Source organism: Diorhabda sublineata, chromosome 7 (genome assembly GCF_026230105.1).
Source record: "Diorhabda sublineata isolate icDioSubl1.1 chromosome 7, icDioSubl1.1, whole genome shotgun sequence".
NCBI lineage: Eukaryota > Metazoa > Arthropoda > Insecta > Coleoptera > Chrysomelidae > Diorhabda > Diorhabda sublineata.
The window spans coordinates 27,236,530-27,257,254 of NC_079480.1; the positions used below are offsets into that span (position 1 = coordinate 27,236,530).

The 20,725-nt window shown below is 32.7% G+C and overlaps 1 protein-coding gene across 1 annotated transcript in view; it reads right to left on the reverse strand.

Moving 5' to 3' along the window:
• Nucleotides 1-20,725, reverse strand: part of LOC130446380 (serine protease inhibitor 27A-like) — a 48,110-nt gene that overhangs the window by 20,447 nt on the left and 6,938 nt on the right. Inside the window, exons 3-5 of the mRNA XM_056782602.1 lie at nt 12,365-12,541; nt 10,070-10,286; nt 397-611 (exon numbers count right to left, since the gene is read on the reverse strand). Coding sequence (XP_056638580.1) covers nt 397-611; nt 10,070-10,286; nt 12,365-12,541 — 609 coding nt within the window. The remainder of the gene's footprint in view (nt 1-396; nt 612-10,069; nt 10,287-12,364; nt 12,542-20,725) is intronic.

Consider the following 20,725-nt stretch of genomic DNA (forward strand, 5'->3'; position numbering starts at 1 on the left):
CCAGACCTCGTATTCTCAAACATATTTCATTTGATAAAATATAATTTTGAAATAGGAAATCAGACAAGGATTCCCAATTCGTAATTTCAAAGCCAATGAATAAAAGTATTCACAAGTAGACATTACTGACACCTATAAAACTAGAACTAAATAATAAAATGAAGAATTTTGTTTCGAAATTTTGCGATATTTTTGGGGTATATTAAAATTTCTCAATAAATCACTTATAGAAGACTTGATCAGTTTTATGTATGATATTTTCACGCACTTGAACATAGTATCCATATCCACTCTGAAATTTTACTCAACCTAAAGCGATTCGTAACGATCAGTTTGACAGAAATTTGAGCCATAAAGATACCCGGAGAATATTTAGAATAACATTCAAATATTTACCTTGTACGGTAACCGTATAATTTTAGCATCTAAAGCTGAAGATTCATGGTAGTAAAACTTATCTTCAACAGACATAAAACGGGCTTGAATAGAAAAGAAATTGTTACCATCTGGAACGTAAAATTTATCCACAGTTTGGTTGGAAAATTGATATCTCCAACTTCCCTTAAAGTATATTGCGTTGACTATTACCATTATGGCTTCTGCAAGATCAGCTGAAAAAAGATTTGGACTTATAGGTAAACAGATATATGTATACGGGGGAGAAATTTTGAAGTTATCGGTTTGAAATATACGTGGTGCTCTTTTTTATCTTAAATAGTGCGGGTGTTGATATTCTTATTTTATTCGTGGAAGCCATTTTTGCCATAGTTTTGTATTGAAAACAGAATACGAATCGTATACTTATTGGATAAAATATGGTAGAAACTGTATAGTACCTATAGTTACTTAATTATAATAAAAAAATCAAATCATTTACTTTGACTTGTAATAGTGAAATAAATGTTCAATTCTGTTGTCTGATCTAGTACCTACGTTAGATATGCAATGGTTTTTTAAAGGATGGAAGGTGGAAGCCGATCGCAGCCGCTTCCCATCATTTAGAAAACATACGGGTTATATCTTGTAATTTACCGGTTAAAAATCCTTTTTTCTTTCAAACTATAATATAATATTTCATTTTTCCTAAATGAAACCATATGTGGCATTATAACCTGATACAGCTCATGCGTCTTCGGCAACTATTTTGACACATATCTCCACCACCTGGGAATAACAGGGAAATCGAGAAAAATCCGGGGCATATCCCATCTGAACCTTTGTTAATTGAGAGGAGGTGATTCAAAGTATATAACCCTTTCATTAGGTTTCGATCTAGCCGTCATAATCCTTCTAAGCCCAAGTTTCCTAATATGTTTCCTAGAGTCAGTTACCATTGATCAAAGAATATTTTTTGAGTTTGCAGAAAACCCATTTTCCTGTATAACTGGATCAATACATTTATATTTGATTATTTACCTCAAATTATTAGTTCCATTATTGTGAGAAGCTTTCACTTTGATGTTGACCAACATTTGATTATAAGCCCTGATAACAATTTCGGCAAAAACTTCAAGATTTCGAGGAGTTTCACATGAAACATATAAACGTAAAATTTCTATTCCCAGTCGTTAACTTTTCCTGGTTTTCCTTTTGCCAAGTCTTCGGAGAATACTCCGGTGGATACTGCTTGACAATTTTCAAATATGTACTTGTGGTCAGCACTCAGGTCTTCAAATTACTTTCAGTTTTTTCTAATTGGAAATTGGAAGTTCTTCGCAATTTTCAAGCTGTGTGCCTATTGGATCAGAAAATTCTATAGGAGCCGTAGTTCATTTGCATGTGGAACATAGACATTCTCAAAATAGAGCACTATGCGTCTTTGGGACTGTTTCGCAACATACAGTAGAACTCCAATTATCCGAATTAATGGGGACCGGGACCCATTCGGATAATCAAATATTCGGATAATCGGAGTTTTTTTTTTAAAATTGCCATTGGAGGGAAATAAAGCTATGTTTTGATATTGCACTATTTTTTTATTGAATTAAATGAAAGAAACATGATATTTTCACATGTTTTAAATATAAATAAAATGTACTTATATACAAGTTTAGAAATAATTGTTTTTCAAACATCTCCGTCAATGTAAGCTCTTTTGCGTTCTTCATCCGTTTTTGGGCAGCCAGGTCACGCATTCGCTTGACGGTGAGCAGTTGCAAGTGGTCACACTCGGGCTGACGCTCCATCCACTTCAAAGCAGTCTCGAGGCCGGCAAATGCTTCACTAGCTGATGGTCCAGCGTCTACTTCAACATCAGCAGAAAGTTCTTTTTCCACTTCTACTTCAACATCTTCTCTCACACTTTCAACAATTTCATCGTCATTGAGAATTTAAAAACCAGGGTCAGACGTGTCACAAGCCATCCACTCTCCTACATCTTCAGCACTTACTTCTGTACAACCAGGAATTTTTACAATCATTTTTCTTATTTCCTCTAGTGGCAACGCATCTTCATCATCTTCATCCTCTCCATTTTCTGCGCACTTAGATTTTTTTTGGACAATTTTTTTTCTGAAAGTGATTCGGATAATCGGCGATTCGGATAGTCGTAGTTCGGATAATTGGAGTTCTACTGTATGAATTTACAGCTTAGATTTTATTTCAAAATTGAAACAAAAATATTCCGTTATGTAGATGGAAAAATCACTATTACAACTTCCACCCTAATACTCATCTACTCATTTGTAAAAAAAATTGTTTGTAATTGTATAACATCTAGATTACATCCAATAATAGACGCGACTTTGTAAATTTAACAATCAACATAAAATAGACAGACCCTTTTAATATTTATTGAGCTATAGTAGAAACGATAGAGATCTTCCATTACTCAATCTACGATTTATCGAAGACATATTTTTCATATACTTTCTTCTCTTCTAAATAGAAATCAAATATAACAACTTGAGATCGATTATCTTCTTCACAAGACCAACTTCAAGACATACGTAATAGTTTCTTTAAAATGATATTAGTAGTCGTAAAAAGAGACAACGATATAATTGACCTAACGTGAATAACTGATTTTACTAAAAGTTGACTTCGACGTGAGCTTTGTTTACTGTGTTGTTGTCAACGAATTTTTTAATGAAACTTGTGTTTATTTATAAAATCAGTTCTTTTTAGAACTAATTTGACTATTTAAGTAATTTCGTTAACTTGCAAACTTTTGACATTTCATAATACCTAAAATGCCGTGAAACAATTTGTAAATATCTGAAGAATTCTCAAAATTGAAGTGCCAGCTTGAACTTATAACGGTATAATAACCAACAGTTATTTTCAAAAAATGGCTAGACATCAGCTCAATTCACGAGCACAAGAGTTTGTTATGAATTTGATTAAATATTTTAATATAAAAAAAAAACAACACCGGACCTTTTCAACCTCTTTCATCTGTCCAGGAGATATTAAACTAAAGTTAACATCTATTTATATATGATACAACACTCAGTCGGACACCACGATGAAAACTAAAAATACAGAATGTACACGAGGGAACCAAAATGGCACTAGGGGATACCTTATATAACATGTATGAACAAAGTACGTAAATACACATGTGACACACTAATACACAGAATCCCATGTTTTTAACCGTTAGATTAAAGTCAATTTACACTTTAAATAAACTTTCACCAGTTGTTTATATCGTGGTACATTCTTAGAAAACTGGTAATTTAATGTAAGTTTGAACAAAAATATAATAATTCATGTCCAAACATAGAAAAAATTGATAAGAAAGTATTAGTTCATCCGGTTACTTATTGATTGTAGAATAGATTTAGCTACACAGATTAGGTAGCTTCAATTTTATTTTTTAGGTAAACATGACAAAACCATAAATAAGGAACTTCTTTCTATTACAAGTACCTCTTTATCGGTGTAATATAAACATCAAATATTGCTAGTCAAAAATCATGTTTACTTCGAACATATGAGAAAAATCGTGTATTTTCAAGACAAGTTTTATTTATACATGAAACATGGATACATGCCAAAGGAAACAAATTGAATTCTTGGTAGGACAATAATATCAATTTTGGTTTTTGTAACTTATTCACCCAGTTTATCCATATGTTTATGAGCATAGTTTTGCTAAATAAGTTGATGTCCATCCATATAAATAAAATCCAATTTTCTACCGATTATTTCTACCGAGTTGTCAGAAATTTTGATTGGATTCGTATGACTAGTGGTGCTTAAGTATAAGTCATGTGATGCAAGACCTCCGCCGTTTTTACAGTGTACATATGGTTAGAGTATGATAAGCCACCCCACGACGATAATCATGAAACTATACATAGACTTTTGATATTGCGAGAAATCGATTTATCATATCTATTTTATACGGAAACATTTACTTCCGGGGATAAAGAAAGTGACCAATATCTCGGGAAGGTTAACAGATATCGAACCATGGTTGACTTTGTTCGATAGATCTCATCAAGAACTATATGTGTGTGAAAAGTCATGATGATTGACGCATGAAAAGTATGCAAATGCATCATTTTTATCAAAAAAACTAACTGGTACTAAACTGGTACCTCCGGAAGTAAATGTTTCCGCTTATGATAAATCAGTTTCTCGTAATATCAACAGTCTATGTAGAGAGTTGTGGGGTGGCTTATCATAATTGTGCCGTACATATTTTTATTATTCGTGACTGATAATAGGCTTGTGACCACTAATAATAAGTCTCTTGGTTTATAGTTTCTAATTATAAATGAATGAACAAAGATAAGAAGAAACCAGTCTATTATTCATAAGAAAGTGATGCAAAATATCATTATTGTTGACGTTTTCATACAACTCCACAAAACAAATTAGTTTTATTTTATATTTATATCACCTAAGTAGATAATATTGAGTGCTCTACTTATATCAAAATGATTTTCATAAAAACACATTCTTCTATTTATTGAAATTGATCTATATTATAATAAAACTGATGAGTCTGTCCATTGGTTTGTTTTTTAAAAAAATGATTGTAGATGATAAAGGAAGTGTAGTTAAACACAAAAATACAAGTTCTCGGAAAAAATGTCCGTCTGTCTGTTTGTACACGATAATCTCTGGAACTACTGGACGGATTTTTATAAGAATTTTAATAATTTCTGCCTGGAGCAACATTTAGGCTATATTTGATCAAAATTGGTGTAAGAAAAAAAAGTTTTGTTGATCTAAAGTTATTTACCAAACTTTTGTTTGGCATTTTGCTTCACGGCTGCATTCGGCGTAATTTGGGCAACATATAAGTAAGTACCTAGGATGTATTCGATTTCAAGTCGTTGCCATGGAAAAAATAATAAATCAAAAAATGATTTTAGCCATAACTATAGTGTTAATATTATAAGCGCCATCTAACGAACCTATTCTGTATCTATTTCGAGCTATAAGTTATTTTTATACTATAACCATTGTATAAAGAATATTCCAATAGCCCAACGCTAACACCTTATCACCTTTCCTTTTTGTGTTTCGTTCGACGACACGGATAAATTGTATTTAGGGTGCGAAATTATTTTTTAGGTTTTCAGTGAAATAAACTTTTTGTCTATTTAAAAATAATTATCAAATTTCTGGTGAATGAATGAAGCCGTCACACAATACTCAGATTAAAGAGGGCTTTCGGTGATGGAATTAATTTTTATTAAAAAAAGTTAGCTCTAGAGGACGTTTGTCTGCAGTGAGCGTTGATAATCTAGCCTCTTTAAAGATCGTTGACATCTACCTTATTAGTTTTTCATTTTATTCCAGGAATTCCAATCTCTGCCGAAAAAACGATCTAGTCATTCTCAATACTCAAAAGGGGTTAATAGACTGAAGTTAGTTCGATCTCAGGAATCCATTGAGGATCGAGAAACGAGATTTGCTATGGTTAGAGAGCACCAAGCTTCAAATCGTTTTTTGGAAACTTTTGCCGAAAGGGAACTCGACAAAACACAGTTCGAGAGCGCCATGTTATTTCATGCTCCGCTGAAACGGCTACCCAAAGAAATATCCGATTGAACGCTGATCGTGAGCGGCAAACGTGGGTGTTCATACCAAGAATTCCTCTCATCCCAAACAACGCTCGAATTAATTTCAAACTAGGCCAATTCCCGGTTAATCTTTGTTATGCAATGACTATTAACAAAGCACAGGGGTGGACTCTCCGCATTTAAGGGGTAGACCTTGGTGTGAACTGCTTCTCACACCAAGGTCCACGCTTGAAATGCGTAGGTCATATAAATTATTTGTATACATCCCGACAAACCAAACCGCCTACGTTGTATATAAAGAGGCATTGTGAATAATTATCAAATAACTGTTTGTTTTTGTATATATATTATGTTGTAAGATTTGTAAGTGCAATTTTTGTTTAATATATTGATCTGTTTATAAATAAATAATAAATAAACCCTTATTTACGTGAACGAAGTCTCCGGCTCAGCTACTAAACAATAAGCGTCACTCTATTAGTAAATGTTAACTTTTCCCGTTAGAGAAATAATTTGTCTCATCTTTTTTTGGTTGTACTTTTACACTAAGGTACTATACAGTATTTGTAAAATGAAGGATCTTTTTTTAGGAAACAGTTGACATTTGATAATATGACACTATTCAGCTATTCAAGGGATATCTAAATTATTATTTTTAAATACTCAATACTTTATGCGAATATTGCTTTTTCTTCGAAATAAAGTTTTTTTTGGGATAAAATAGATACTGAAGAATATAATGAATAAAATTTTCAAATTTAGTCAACTAGCTTATTAGTGAATTCACCTACATTTATTTTGATATGAATAAAATTCAAATTCGTTTAGTTTGGTCCTTTCAGGAATATTGTGTGACATTCAAAATGTTCACCTAAAAGAGTCTATTTCATTGCTTTTATTTCTATTTTCTGTTTCTGAAATAACAAAAATAAATTGAATTTTCGGAAAGATATCAAAAGAAAAAGTAATATTACAATATTTGGCTTAGACGAGAACAAGCGTAGCGTAACAGTCGAGAAATGTCAGCCAACAACTAAAACCCGGTGTTCGAACTGAGTTTAATACTTACAATACAAACAATTCTTGTGTATTGGCTAAAGTTTAGGTCCGTCGTTTGGAAGTTGAGTTCGAATATTTTACAAAGAAGAAAAAAACATAGCGCTTTAAGAAAGAAAGTTTATTGATCAATAGGTTTTTTTCAGTTTCAGTTTTTTTTTTAATATTAGATTATTGTATTTCAGAAAGTCTATGCCAGATGATGCTTTTACTTTTTTTCTTCAAACATTTTGATATTCCTTTGTTCACGTATTGTGGCTGAGTAGTACTTCTATTAAAATTTTACCATTCAAGTTTTTGAAGAAATTGATTTATAATCGACCTCACACCTATTTCAACATGCGATAAAACATTAGTTTAGTTGCTAAATCGTCCTCTATCTATCTACACTCTAAAACTGTTTCAATCAAAGTAAATTTAGTAGAATTTGTGGTGATAGTATTCTTCATATTCGCTGGTAAGTTTTTCTTATAATTTGCTTTTTATAAATATATTATTTTCACTAATTTTCTTTAGTTTTAGGCAAATTTTGTATTATAATTTCCGTGTAAATTCGTATTTCTATTCGATAAACAGAACAAATAGAATAGAAAAAATTCCTGTTTGGTTATTTTTTAAAATTTTATAGCATGAGTTCCTTCCTATTCAAATCTGTTCTACCACTCGTTCCTTCTTTAGTAATTTCTATCTGTATTCCTGTTCCCTTCCTTATTTTTTCACAATTCTACAGCTACCAGGTTGGGAATTCAACCACACCCACAACTCAATCGATACACCACAAACAAACGAATTCAACTCAACTCAAATAACTGGGAATTCAGTTGAGGCCTTCAACTATCCCGGATTTCCATAGATAAGTATCACTCCTAGAAATCTGACTTGTTTTTATCTTGTGACGCTTTTTATTCGTTGTGCTCTCATTGCTTCATTTACTGCTACGCGGAATAGCTCAGTAGTTGATTTTCCAAACCATTTTTCAACCAGGATGTTGTGCTCCAACCTATACTATCCATTATTTTGCCTTACATAACCGAGTAAAGTAAATTGTACGTTACAGATATGCACATTTCATGATCTAATTTTACGTCACTGTATAATGTTGACTGTTTCTAAAGTTGCGCTCAAGAACCTCGCTGTTTGCAGCTAAACCATATAGCAGTAGCCAGCGATGTGACTGCTTTAAATTGTACATATTGTATCTTTAAGATGTTAGTGTTGCTTGCTGAATCCCAGCGTTGTATTCTAGTATTCCTTACGACCATATAGACTTTATAATAGATTGTATACAAGCACCTTGTTCGTAAGAGATAATTGGGATGAACGGCTCATCATCCAGTACAACCATGTTAGGCGCCGGTCTAGATAGATACCGAGATATTTTACATCTTCTTTTTGGTTTTAGCCAACTTCTGAAAGAGATTAATTTGTTTCCGGTCTCCTATTCAAAATGTATTGAATAACCCCGCATATTGTATAGAAAGAGAATAACTCATTTCTAAGAAATATAGTCGTGGTGTGGACAATGTTTTATACAATTTCTCTCAGAAAAATGGATTTTCTAATCATTTGGACGAGTCTTCAATACCTGGTAGTGGGGCTTTGTTGCTAGAATATGTTCAATATCATGAAAATATGGATCACAATTGGCATTTTGCTAAATATATAGAGACTGATATCGGATTTGTTCATTAAAAAAGATATTTATATATTTTTAAGTTTAGTTCAAACGACTGCTTGAGGTCTTCCTCATTCATTCCTAAAATATCCACGTGTTCATTCCATTACTAGTTCACATTAAAGGCCGCAGCTAATAAAGAGACTCTTGTGTAGTTATTTTGAATTATGTTTTGAGTTTTCACGATAAAAACATCAAAATTTGGAAAAAAATATGAACAATTGTGAATCAGCTAAATCTAAAATATTGTAAATTTGAAGAGGAAATAATATTCAGTATTTGTTAAAATAGCCAGTAATTCTTCAAGGCGATGTAATTTTATCTCATTTTACTTGCTATTGTATCTTTAGAAAAACTCAATGTCATAATAAAGAAAGAGCATTAACTATGAGCTCAATCATGAGTTTAACCAAGGCTATCAGAATCTCTGGTTACAGCGTAGAATTGATAAGCACCTTCATTATGGAACATAGGAAAATACCTTATTGCTCTTCCATCATGATACTCAATCTAAAAAAATTTTAGTGCTGCCATAAATATTCTGAGAAAAGAAAGAAACCGTTGAAAAATCAGTTTAGCATCCCTGAATCAGATTTAATTAGATTGGTAGGTTTTTTCAACCGAATTTTTTACATTTGTTTTCTGATTTTTATATTCTGTTTTCAAAAAATTATTATATTGAATATTTTTAAGTGATTTAGAGATTTTTCTGGAGACTTTGAACTTGAGATTCAAGTTGCTTGAAGCCAGATCTGGTGAATACAGTGTCCAGTCAACCAGTGCAAATCTCGATATAAAAGCTATTTTTTTTCTTAAAACTATTCTTTCCCTTTTTAGAAGATAGTTTATGAACAAACTCCTATAACTATCCCAAATAAAAGTCGTCACCACTTTTCCGATGAAATCGTCTTCACCTTTTTCCGATCAGGTCCATTGTGTAGACTGTTTCACTGTTTCTTAACATCAAGCGTATAGTGATAAATTTACGTTACATCCACAGTTATGAATCAACGCAAAAGCCCCAATAATTTTGCTTAATCCGTGTCAATAAGCCTTGGGAACTGTTCATTTGGATGCGATTTTGATGCAAAGTGAGAAAAAGCAAATATATTAGTTTACCCTCATGAAATATCTCGATAATTAAATTCAATTATATTTGAAATTCACTAAATTTGATGTGTATTTAGCTTGTTAAATTTTGTATTTTGTATCAATAGAAAATGTACTAGATATAAGAATGGACTATGCAGTTTCCATTTCGGAAAACGACGCTCGATAGATTTCAATGCACAATGTATCCAGTCTACAACTAATTTCTCCACTATGTACACAAACACACATTACAGATACTAACCTTGATCAATGACTTTCGGTATCCTTCCATTTGTAAGCTTTTCAGCCCACGCGTTTATGCTATCAGCTGCTTCTTGGGCATTACTAAAATTCGTGAATCCGATATCGGTTTTAAAAAATTCCTTGGCGGTACTAGCGAATTTTTGTTGAGGTTGAATTGGTGTATCTAGGAAAATTCTTGATCCAAAATTCAAATTGTACTCTGGCGTTTCCGAAGGCTATAATATATAAAAATGGAATATATTATCGAATATTTGTGGGATTTTATTGACCCCCGAGGGTCTGCAAAAAATTTCGAATAAATGAAAAATTTATGGTTCGTTTTAAATGAAAATAATATATGCAAACGGGTTCACAATAATTTTTTTGTGTAGGCAATTAGAGATATCGGCAGTGTTTCCGCTTATACTTACACAGGTAAGAAAATATTTTGCCTGTTATAGTGTAATTCAGAAACTAACTCGTTTGGGTGATATTCAGTTGTCCTGTAATTTTGCAACAAATAATCTTATACCAAAGCTAAAATATTTATAAACTAAAACAATTATTATCAAGAGGAATAATCAGATTTGCGGAAGAGGATGAGAAGAATCTGACAACCACATACTCATATACAGTGAGTTGACAGAGACAAAGGAGGTAAAGAAGGAGTAGACATACTAATTGACAAACAAATATGGAAACAACATCACAGTTTCCTAATATACTAGAAGACGGCAAGCCCAAACACGATCAGGAGGCTTTTTACGAAGACAAAATACGATGGATTAACTATCTGCCGAGAAAGCGACTATATTATACCCTTAGTTGAACTACGACAGACATATCAATACAAGCGAAGACTATAATTACAAAGGGGTGAATCTGACGGAAACAACAATTAAACTTGTGGCAAAAATTATCATCAACAACATTAACTCGATTACAACACCAGATGATTAGCAGTGAGGATTCAGATCAGGAAGATCCTGTGTAGATGCAGTATTTATCTTGCGAGAACTGGTTGAGAAATTCATAGAATATAACAAACGTGCATTCCTATGCTTCAATGATCTCACGAAAATGTTTGACTGAATAAAATTGTTATTCACTTATTTTACAACAGGAACATACCTATGATCCAAAACATCGAAAACATAGACAATAAAGTTCAGGCTCGCATTCATGGTGAACAAACTCATACCAGTCTACAGCGGTACTGGCCAAAAAGATTCTCATAGTAAGTATGTTATTGCACATAAAATTGTATGAGATCATGAAAAAGCTGCTAGGTAACGGTTACTGATGTAACAGAGAAATCAAAATGTCCTAAGCCGAAGACGCCATGGTATGTGCCGATAATGAAAATGATCTTTAAAGAATATTGAATAACTTGTCAGAGTAAATAAGGTCTTCAGAACGTAGTATATCAAAACAAACATTTAAGATAAGAAATAAAGGCACGGAATTACAAAGCATCAAAAACAACTTTTGGAGACCACTGAAATTAAAATTTTTAGGCATATCTTGGGAAACACACTACTAGACAAAAAAAGGAGCGAAAATATCAGACGATTATGTAACGCAGACCACATTGATGAATGGATAGCACAGCGTAAGAAACAATAAATATGTCGAATAGCAGACGATAGACTGGTAAAAATAACAAGGCATAAGTCTCCAATTGGAACACGGAGTAGAGATTGACAACGCAAGAGGTACTCCACCTCTCCACAACCTAGAGAGCCAGAATGAGGAAAGATATCGAAGATGGAAGAGGCGATAGACCTGTTATGTAGAAAAGGAGAAGAATAATTCCAGCATTTGGTCATGATGGGCCTCTGAGAGTTGGCGGTATAATCCTTTTCATCCACTTAACCAAAATGGTGCCATAACAGATTTTAGTTTAATGTATAATGCGAAATTTCGATTTTATGAAGATATTACGTACTGAACGCAGTTTACATTACTACTGCTCAACACTCACTATTACACTGTCTAATGCGCGTTTCGATAACCAAGTTATCGTCTTCAGATACTAAAAGTAGTAACTTGGTTATCGAAGCGCGCATCAGACAGTGTAATTGTGAGTGTTGGTGTAGTGGTTGTGTAAACAATGTGTTCACTGTGAATATCACAAACGGTTCCATAAATTCCAACTAAGTTAAGATATTACGTAAATCAGAGATGGAGAATTGGAAAGTCCACTAGGAAAAAAATCTTTGTAGGCAGTAATTTCGCTAACGTAAAATAGATCATAATACTAAAATTCCTAATTGAATTAATAGGTAATGTAGTTGTATGAATTATGTTTTACCTGTAGTTTATTGAGGATATTTCTACACTCTTGCTGGGCAGATTCTTGATCTGTGAACTGCAGCACATTTTCTAATTCTCTTTTAGTAATACCGCTCGCACCTTGATATAACAGTGACAAAATTATTTTCAAACTAATTGGAGACACTAATAAGTTTCTGTACAGAGGCGAATATTCCTGTAACATAAAATTTAATTATCGTACAGTATTCGATGATGAGATAATTAACACTTTGCAATCAACAAATAAAAAGTTTAATTATTTTTAGGGGAAAAATATACGAATACTAATTTTGCCTAGGTACTTATTTAGAGTTTTCTCGAAACTGAAATCATTAGAAATATGTAAAGATTTGGTTTCATGCCGGTTTCATTTCTAAAGAACCATTGCTTGAAAAACCTCAAATGGCAAGAGGTGTAGTTAACACATTCTTTGAAGCTATTGCATTATTTTTTTATTCTCATATAGAAATTGTGCAAGAAAACAACAGTAGTTCTATAATAAAAAATTTATTCTAAGATTTGTAGATACAAATGTTTTCCGCCACATTTCTTTTGTAATTGAATGGAAATATTTGCCGAAGGTTGAAGTGGTGCGGAATAAACCTTTGGACTTTTGATAGTTCCTCAAGAAATCTATGAAATTTGAATTAGTTGTTCTATTTTCCAGAAGAAGGAGAAACATTAGGATTGATAAGATTTTTCTATAATCAAATAAATATTACCAATCAATGCTTCGAAAATTAATAGTGAAGCACCCTTTTTCTTGATGATCAATTAAGATTACAACTTTGTTTCCGAACATAATGGCCATGACCTTATTTACTGAAAAATCTGGTCGCGTTTCTTGAATGAAGACTACTCATTTGACTTTATTTTTTTTTCCAGGAATATAATGATCTTTCCATATTTTCTACGACGCTTGTTGATAAAATAATGTTCTGCTCAATTTTCATAATGAAAAACATGTTTATTGGTATCGATAATATATGTTGGGAAAGCTTAGACGACCCTCTATTTTTCTTCATAATCGCCACTTAGATCAATGTATTTTGCATGTAGTGTACGATCATCTTTATGCCTGAGTCATAGAAGTCTGCAACCGTGCCGTGGAGAGATCCCAAAACCTCTTCTTTCAGTTCTTTGAGGTCCCTACTATTTTTTTCAGGAAAGAGGCTAAGTCCGAGCTGTTAGGAGGGTGTAAGATAGAATTCCATCCAAATATGTTGATGAGATCATTCGTGGATACCGGCGGTGTGCGGACGTATGTCAATGGAGACTCACTTAATTTGTGAGCATGCCTCTTCTCCTGTTCTGAATCGCGCGTCCGCACACAAATTACGAATGATATGACTAAACGTTGTCGACAGCTCGCTATGGCGGTAACTGGGATAAAGGGAGCCAAACTACATACCAGTTTTTCCTAATAGCGTTCTTAGCATCTACAGTTCCATGGAAACCTCATTTTATAGACAACCCTTGTATATTGTAACATATCGTTACAATTGATTTATGCCTCAGCTTTATATCAGCATCAAGAAATCGCGGCACGAACCTTACAGTAAGAAAAAGTAATCGTGATGAGTAGCTGTAAGTGGTTGGACAGACAGAAGAAGACTTGAGGCAGCTTTTTTTAGCCCACCGAGCAGATCTTCTACATAAGACTTTGAGAAAGATTTACGCATTGTAGCATGAAGGAAAACAAGACTTTTGGAGGAGGTTCCTGGATGGTTTGGGTGGAGATTTCAATGGAAGCAAAAACCGAAAACCGAATGGCAATGGAGCAGGAGGATTAACTGTGAACCGATACGTAGAAGAAGTTTTATGGGATCACGTTAACTCAATTACAACATAGAACAATCATTATAAAGCAAAGACTAATTGCTTAGTAGTGATTGATACTTATTGATATACTAAAATCAGAAAAAGAATAGAAATTATAGATGTTTTGCTAGAGAATTTTGACCGCGATTCGATTTTATACTCAAAATATAGTCTACAGAAAGTGAAGTGAGGAATAATTAATATCAATATTCATTTGCAACATAATAAAAGCTTCACAACCTAGAATTCGTATGTAACTATATTGAATTAGAAAATCATATTCTTGCATTTCCGAACTTTATATTAAATGGTCTAAGTCAAATTTGACAATAACTCAACGTTAACTAAAATACTGAAATAACAAACTCGAGCACGCACCTTGTGACTCATTATAAATTTCATTCAGTTGCTAGTTAGTGGCTAATTAACTAATTAACATTAAAATGTAATATAAAGTGATTTATTTGGTGTTATTTTAGTGAACTTTCATTATTCAAAGAGCTAATTAGCAATTGAAAACATTTTTGTTTGCACATCAAGAGTTTCTGAATTTGAATATTGTCTACAATGTGAGTCGTACAAACATCGTTAGTGTGGAGATTGTGGAATCTCGAATATTCAGATGTACCTGAAAGGCAGTTAGCAGAACTATAAGCGAATGAAATGTATACCTATAACTAGGAAACAATAGTGGTCAATAGAGAGCTGAAATGTACACTGAATTCTGTTTTAGAATACGCCGTTTTGATTTATATTAAAGACATGATTAAATTCTCTTCAGGTGGTTATTATTCCGCATATAATAGTAGTGAATAAAATTCGATCGTTTTTAAAATAAAAAGCAAAAAACGTACCCAATAAGAAAGTCAACTTGCATGTAAATTTCGGCAACACAAATTTAGTTCTGTCACTTACCAATTTGTGCCGCTAGTGTAATAAAAATGTGTCATTACTGTCAATGTCAATTGTAAAGATTAATAATAATTTGTCTCAAATTCCAAAACGCTTTCCTGATGTGTGTTCTGAATGGGAAGAATTTTGTAAAATTAAATGCCCATCACCAAATTATCATTTCTATGCAAAGTGATTTTACAAAGGTCAATAGAAAAAATTTGAAGTATATCTATTCTTATCTCTTATCTGCGTTCATTGTCTACTTCCATTTATGAAGATCACAGTTATGTCAAAGTTAATGACTATATAGTAAACCAAGAACATTCAAATGTTGTAAATACAAGTATAGTAGACATTGATATGATCGTTTGATAAGATCAAGTTGATAGTACGAGCGTTCATGCTTTAACATCTGGCAATTTACATATAGAAGAGCCATCGGAGTTTTCAAGTGAACTTTCAGTTTGTAGTTTTGACAAACAAAAATCGGGTTTTTCAACTGTAGCTGAAACCAGTATGAAAAATTTAACCAATACAATAGCCAAAATATCGCAATTGAAAAACTGATCGAAGAATAACAAACGGCAGTTAAAGATATTGAAGAAGATGTTTGAAATTGGAATGTTTGAGAGTATAGACAAGGTACAACAAAACGATGGACTATACAGGATAAAACGTTGGCACTTTTTAAATACGAAAAAAATCTCTACAACATTTTATTTTAATTGATATAGTGTAGTGATTCAACTGAACAAACACAACTGCACACGACACCAACATTCACAATTACACTGTCTGACGGAAGGTAAACGAATTTACCTTCAGTCTCTGAAGACGATAACTTGATATCGAAACGCGCGTCATATAGTGTAATTGTGTTATTGTAGTGGTAGTATAGTGTGTTCAGTATGAATACCACTAATGGTTCCAGAAATTCCTGCTTAGTAGTAATTGTGACATTTTATGTATCTCTTTCTGTTCTTTGGCTCACTTGTATTCATAGCAATATTTTTTGTTAATTCTCAAAATAATAGTACAATATCATTATAATGATGTGCAATATATTCAACTGAAATAGTTTCATTTCTGGTTAGTATTTATTTACAAATTACACTTTGTTCTCTTTAGATTAGTTGAAAATTTATGTGAATATTATTTTGTAAACGAACGTGTACCAATTCTAACATGTTTTTCCATCGTAAATTTAGGAAACTGCGAATTCAGAACTGGGTGGAAATGTATAACCTAGAATACAGTAGATATTCTATGCTGTATATTCTGTAAACTGGAATTTTATCTTTATTAAGTAATTTTTGTTTTTTTCCAGTTTTACAAGATTTTGTGTACAAATTGTAACAATTTTTTGACAACGAAACATTTCTCTCCTCCTCTCTCTCTCTCTCTCTCTGTAAATTCAAATCAACCGCGAAAATAGATTAGTTCTGCCATGTACCATCGAGGGCACTGGTATCCGCCATGTTATTTTTACTGAATACCAACTAAGTTTGCATTTATTCTTGAGGTATGTTCTATGATAACAAGCGTTCAAGTATCTTCTTACTTTTTAAAGTTCCATGCTTTCTACAAACATACTGGTGATAAAATATACAGTTACCAACCAAAATTAATATGTAACGACCTTTGCACAGTCATTACAGATTCAAACTTTATCTAGAGTGAAACAGAGAAAGTTCTCTGTTCTCTCATAAATCTCCGCTAGTTATGTTGAAACATTTGGTTCATTTGGCAAAAAGGTACAGTTTCTATTCAATTTCAATGAACGACTCCTGCATTTAAATATATTTACCTTCTCCTAGCTGTCTCTTTCTAATTAGCTACAATAAATATTTTTCTTTAATCACCCTAATAAATTGTCAATAAATCCTTTCTCACAAATAAGAAATCGACTCACGTACTGTCGTAAATATTTCGTAGAGTGCTCGAATGAGCGAAGTTGCTTCGCTGTCCAAATTCGGATTACTTCTTTTACTGTTAATTATCACGAAAAAAACTTTAGAATTCAATTCCGACGCGATGGAATGGATTTGAATACTAGTTCAAATCATAAAATATGTATAGAGTTATACCAAATGCGAACAAACTTCGGATATGGTGGTAAAATATTTTGGGAAAGTATCCTGTGGGAGGATTGACAAAGAAAATATATATTGAAATCGCTCGACCTCAAACTGATGGTTTAAATTTGATAAAACATATGTGGGAAGCTAGAATGCGTTATAAGAAAAAGGAAATCCCTTTTAAATACAGTAGAGGAGCTTTAGTTTACATTTCGATGTAGATGGAGAGCTAGTGAACTGCAGATTTTGATGTACTCGTAGATGAAATTATATATATGGCATTTAATTATATCACAACAGAAACTAAAATAACAATTACTTATCATTAATTAAGTACAGGGTGAATTAAAGAGGAACCCCAATATTTAGCAGTATTCATTAGGTTTTAAATAAATGCTAAAAGAAAACGGCATGGGAACTGAAGGCACCTGCAACAAAGCCGCCAACTTAATACCGTCGCTAACAACATTTCGTTTATACGTGGATGTGACATTTAATTTCAAACTGATACTGAGTACACTGTTTACATTACCATCAAACCAACACTCACAACTACACTATACGATGCGTGTTTCGATAACCAAGTTATCATCTTCAGAGACTGAAGATAAACTGTTTCTAAAGACGATAACGAATTCATTATGAATCTCACCAACGGTTCCAGAAATTCCAACTTAATTTCATTCTGATACAAAGTTACAATTTAAGCCTGATCGCGTTCTCTTGGTTATTGGTTTCTATCTCCTCCAAGGAAATATCGGATTTAGATCGCTGTTACAAGTGAGAATAGATATCTACATGAGTGCTTCGGCAGGTTTATCTCTTTATTTAAGAAGGATGATTAATTTTACTTTGGTATGAAATCATACTACAATATTTTCAGTTATGTTTATTATTATTGAGGACGAGTCATATCTTACTTACTGGAACGGGGCAAATAATGAAATTTATTATTTTCAGGAAGGTGAGAAAGTAAATTCAGAAGGGCAAAAGACAAAAAATATTCAACTCCAAAGTATTTGTATGATTGGCGATATCTTCTCGTGGTCGTTCTTCGGCATATATTTGTCCTACTAGAAATTTTTAACAGTCAAAATATATTAAAAAAAATGTCTTAGATCTAAAATAATACAGTTCATGAAGAAAAAGTATCCCTAAAGAAAATTTTGTATTTGGAGTAGATATGGCCACTGTTCATTATGCAAAAGATTATTCAGAAGTCTAGGAATGTTCCTAAAGTGTCTCAACTTAGGCCAATTGAAAGTTTTCTGTAGAATTTGAAACGAAACGTAAATTCTGAAGGTTGAGAGGCAGCTACACATGAAATATGAAAAAGAGGATTTTGAGCACACTCCAGCAAACACCAGATTCGTTATTTCATAACTGAATAGAACATTTGAAAACAAAAATTGGGAAAGCGAGTCCCCACACTCTCAGAGTGCCTAGAATTTAATTCGATTGATTATATCAAGCTTATCTATCAATAAGGGAACCAACAGATCTTTATGTACTGAAATGTTAACGAGTTTAATGATGCCAAGGTCATAGATCGAGAGCCTCTGGTCGGTAAATAGCTACCACAAACCAGATCATCAATTGAGGATTTCAGCTATAAAAGACTTATTTAACAGCATCCCTATAGTTGAAAATTAGAAGATAGAAGATCACTAAATAGTGATTTGTATACGTACATCGTTGAATATGGAGTTTTGTCTTTTTTCTCACCGTATGTATATACACAATTTTTGCAGGATTAACGGTAATTAGATAATAGAGAAAAGGCGTAGTAGAAAGACGAGATCTATCATGAAATAAGAGAGCTAGGCGCTACGTTTAAAAACTGATGTAAAAAATGCATTCATTATGTTCACACTACGATTGGCCTTATTCACGTGTTTCTAGATGAGCTAAATCTTCATTATTCAACGGAATATCCACAGTTTGCTTCAACCGAGGGATAATTGGTGGTTCATTACTTTTATATGCAAACATTAATCATTTCATCAAAAAAAAAAATTCATAAATCGTCCTGAATCTATTAATGAGGATTAGGCACGAATTTTATCTCTTTTTTTGCCTTCTACCCCGTGTACACGTTATTAGGTCGTTAGCAAGATTGCCAAGGTTAAATAGGTTGTCAAGATAGATTCACTCTGAAATTAGAAATAAAACCGATAGAAATTTTTTGCTTATTTATTTCCTAAAACTTATTTTTACCTACTCACCTATTTTAGAAAACATGAATTAATAAAGAAATTAATACAGCGGATATATTTTGGTATAACAATGATTTCGAATAGAAATTCTAAATAAAGATTTCATTAGGTCGCAGATTCTCTTACTCTTGGGATCATAAATTGCTCTTTTTGTCAGATATATGTCTTCCCAAGGTTCAAAAGAAGAACTTCTATGCCGTGCGAAAATGCCTTGAAGACCATGGGATCAATTTAAATAAAATGGTAACTGATGGAGTCAGAAGTATGACAAGAAAACATAAAGAGGCAACAATGATTTTTCAGAGCAAGATCAATCACGAAATTCACTGCTGCCAAGAAACGCTTTGTGCATAAACATTTCCAGCCGAAATAGTTGATTTTATGAATTTGGTGATCCAAATTATTAAAGCATTTTGTCAAAAGTACTCCACTAAGTTGGAATTTCTGGAATCGTTGGCGATATTCATACTGAATATACTGTTTACACCACCACTACCTACACCAACACTAACAATTACACTGTGTGACGTGCGTTTCCGTAACCAAGTTATCGTCTTCAGAGACTGCAGGTAAACTGTCTCAGTCTCTGAAGACGATAACTTGGTTATCAAAACGCGCGTCAGACAGTGTAATTGTTAGTGTTGGTGTAGTGGTGGTGTAAACAGTATATTCAATATAAAAGTACTCTACCATCATCAATTCAAAGAATTGTTAAACGAAATGGAGACTCAGTATGCCGACCTCCTTCTTCATAAAAAGTGTGAGATGGCTTTCCAAAGGTAAGGTGTTGAAATGTTTGGCTTTGTGCTTGAATGAAATACATACATTCTTGAAAGAAAAAGGCATTAATCACACTGAATTAATGAGTGGTTTGAAAAATTTCACTTTATAGTGGGTATCACAGTGAAATTAAATCTTCTAAATTTAAAATTGCAAGGAAAGAGAAGCCCAGTCTATGTTTTGGTAGAAGAGTTGGTTTATTTTAAATAAAAATTGGATCATTTTGTAGAAAATATTCGGGAAATTACTTAATTTTCAATTTTAGTAATATTGCGATAAAATTTCTTGGGTTCGATCGTAGGTTGTTATCCAAACAACTTACGAACCCAAGAAATTAGAAAGAAAAAAATAAATTTAAATATTTAAATATATATCTTTTCTTATGAATAAAAGATTAGCTTTTTTCTCAAAAAACTTTTACCTGTGGGAGAACTGTTTATTATTAAAAACAAAAAATTATATGGCTTCTCAAACTTTGAAATTTCTTGAAATGTAATTTCCGGCTCTCCTGACTCAAAAGGCTGCCGATCCCTGCCCTAGCCATCTAAATCGCCCAATCTGACTACAATT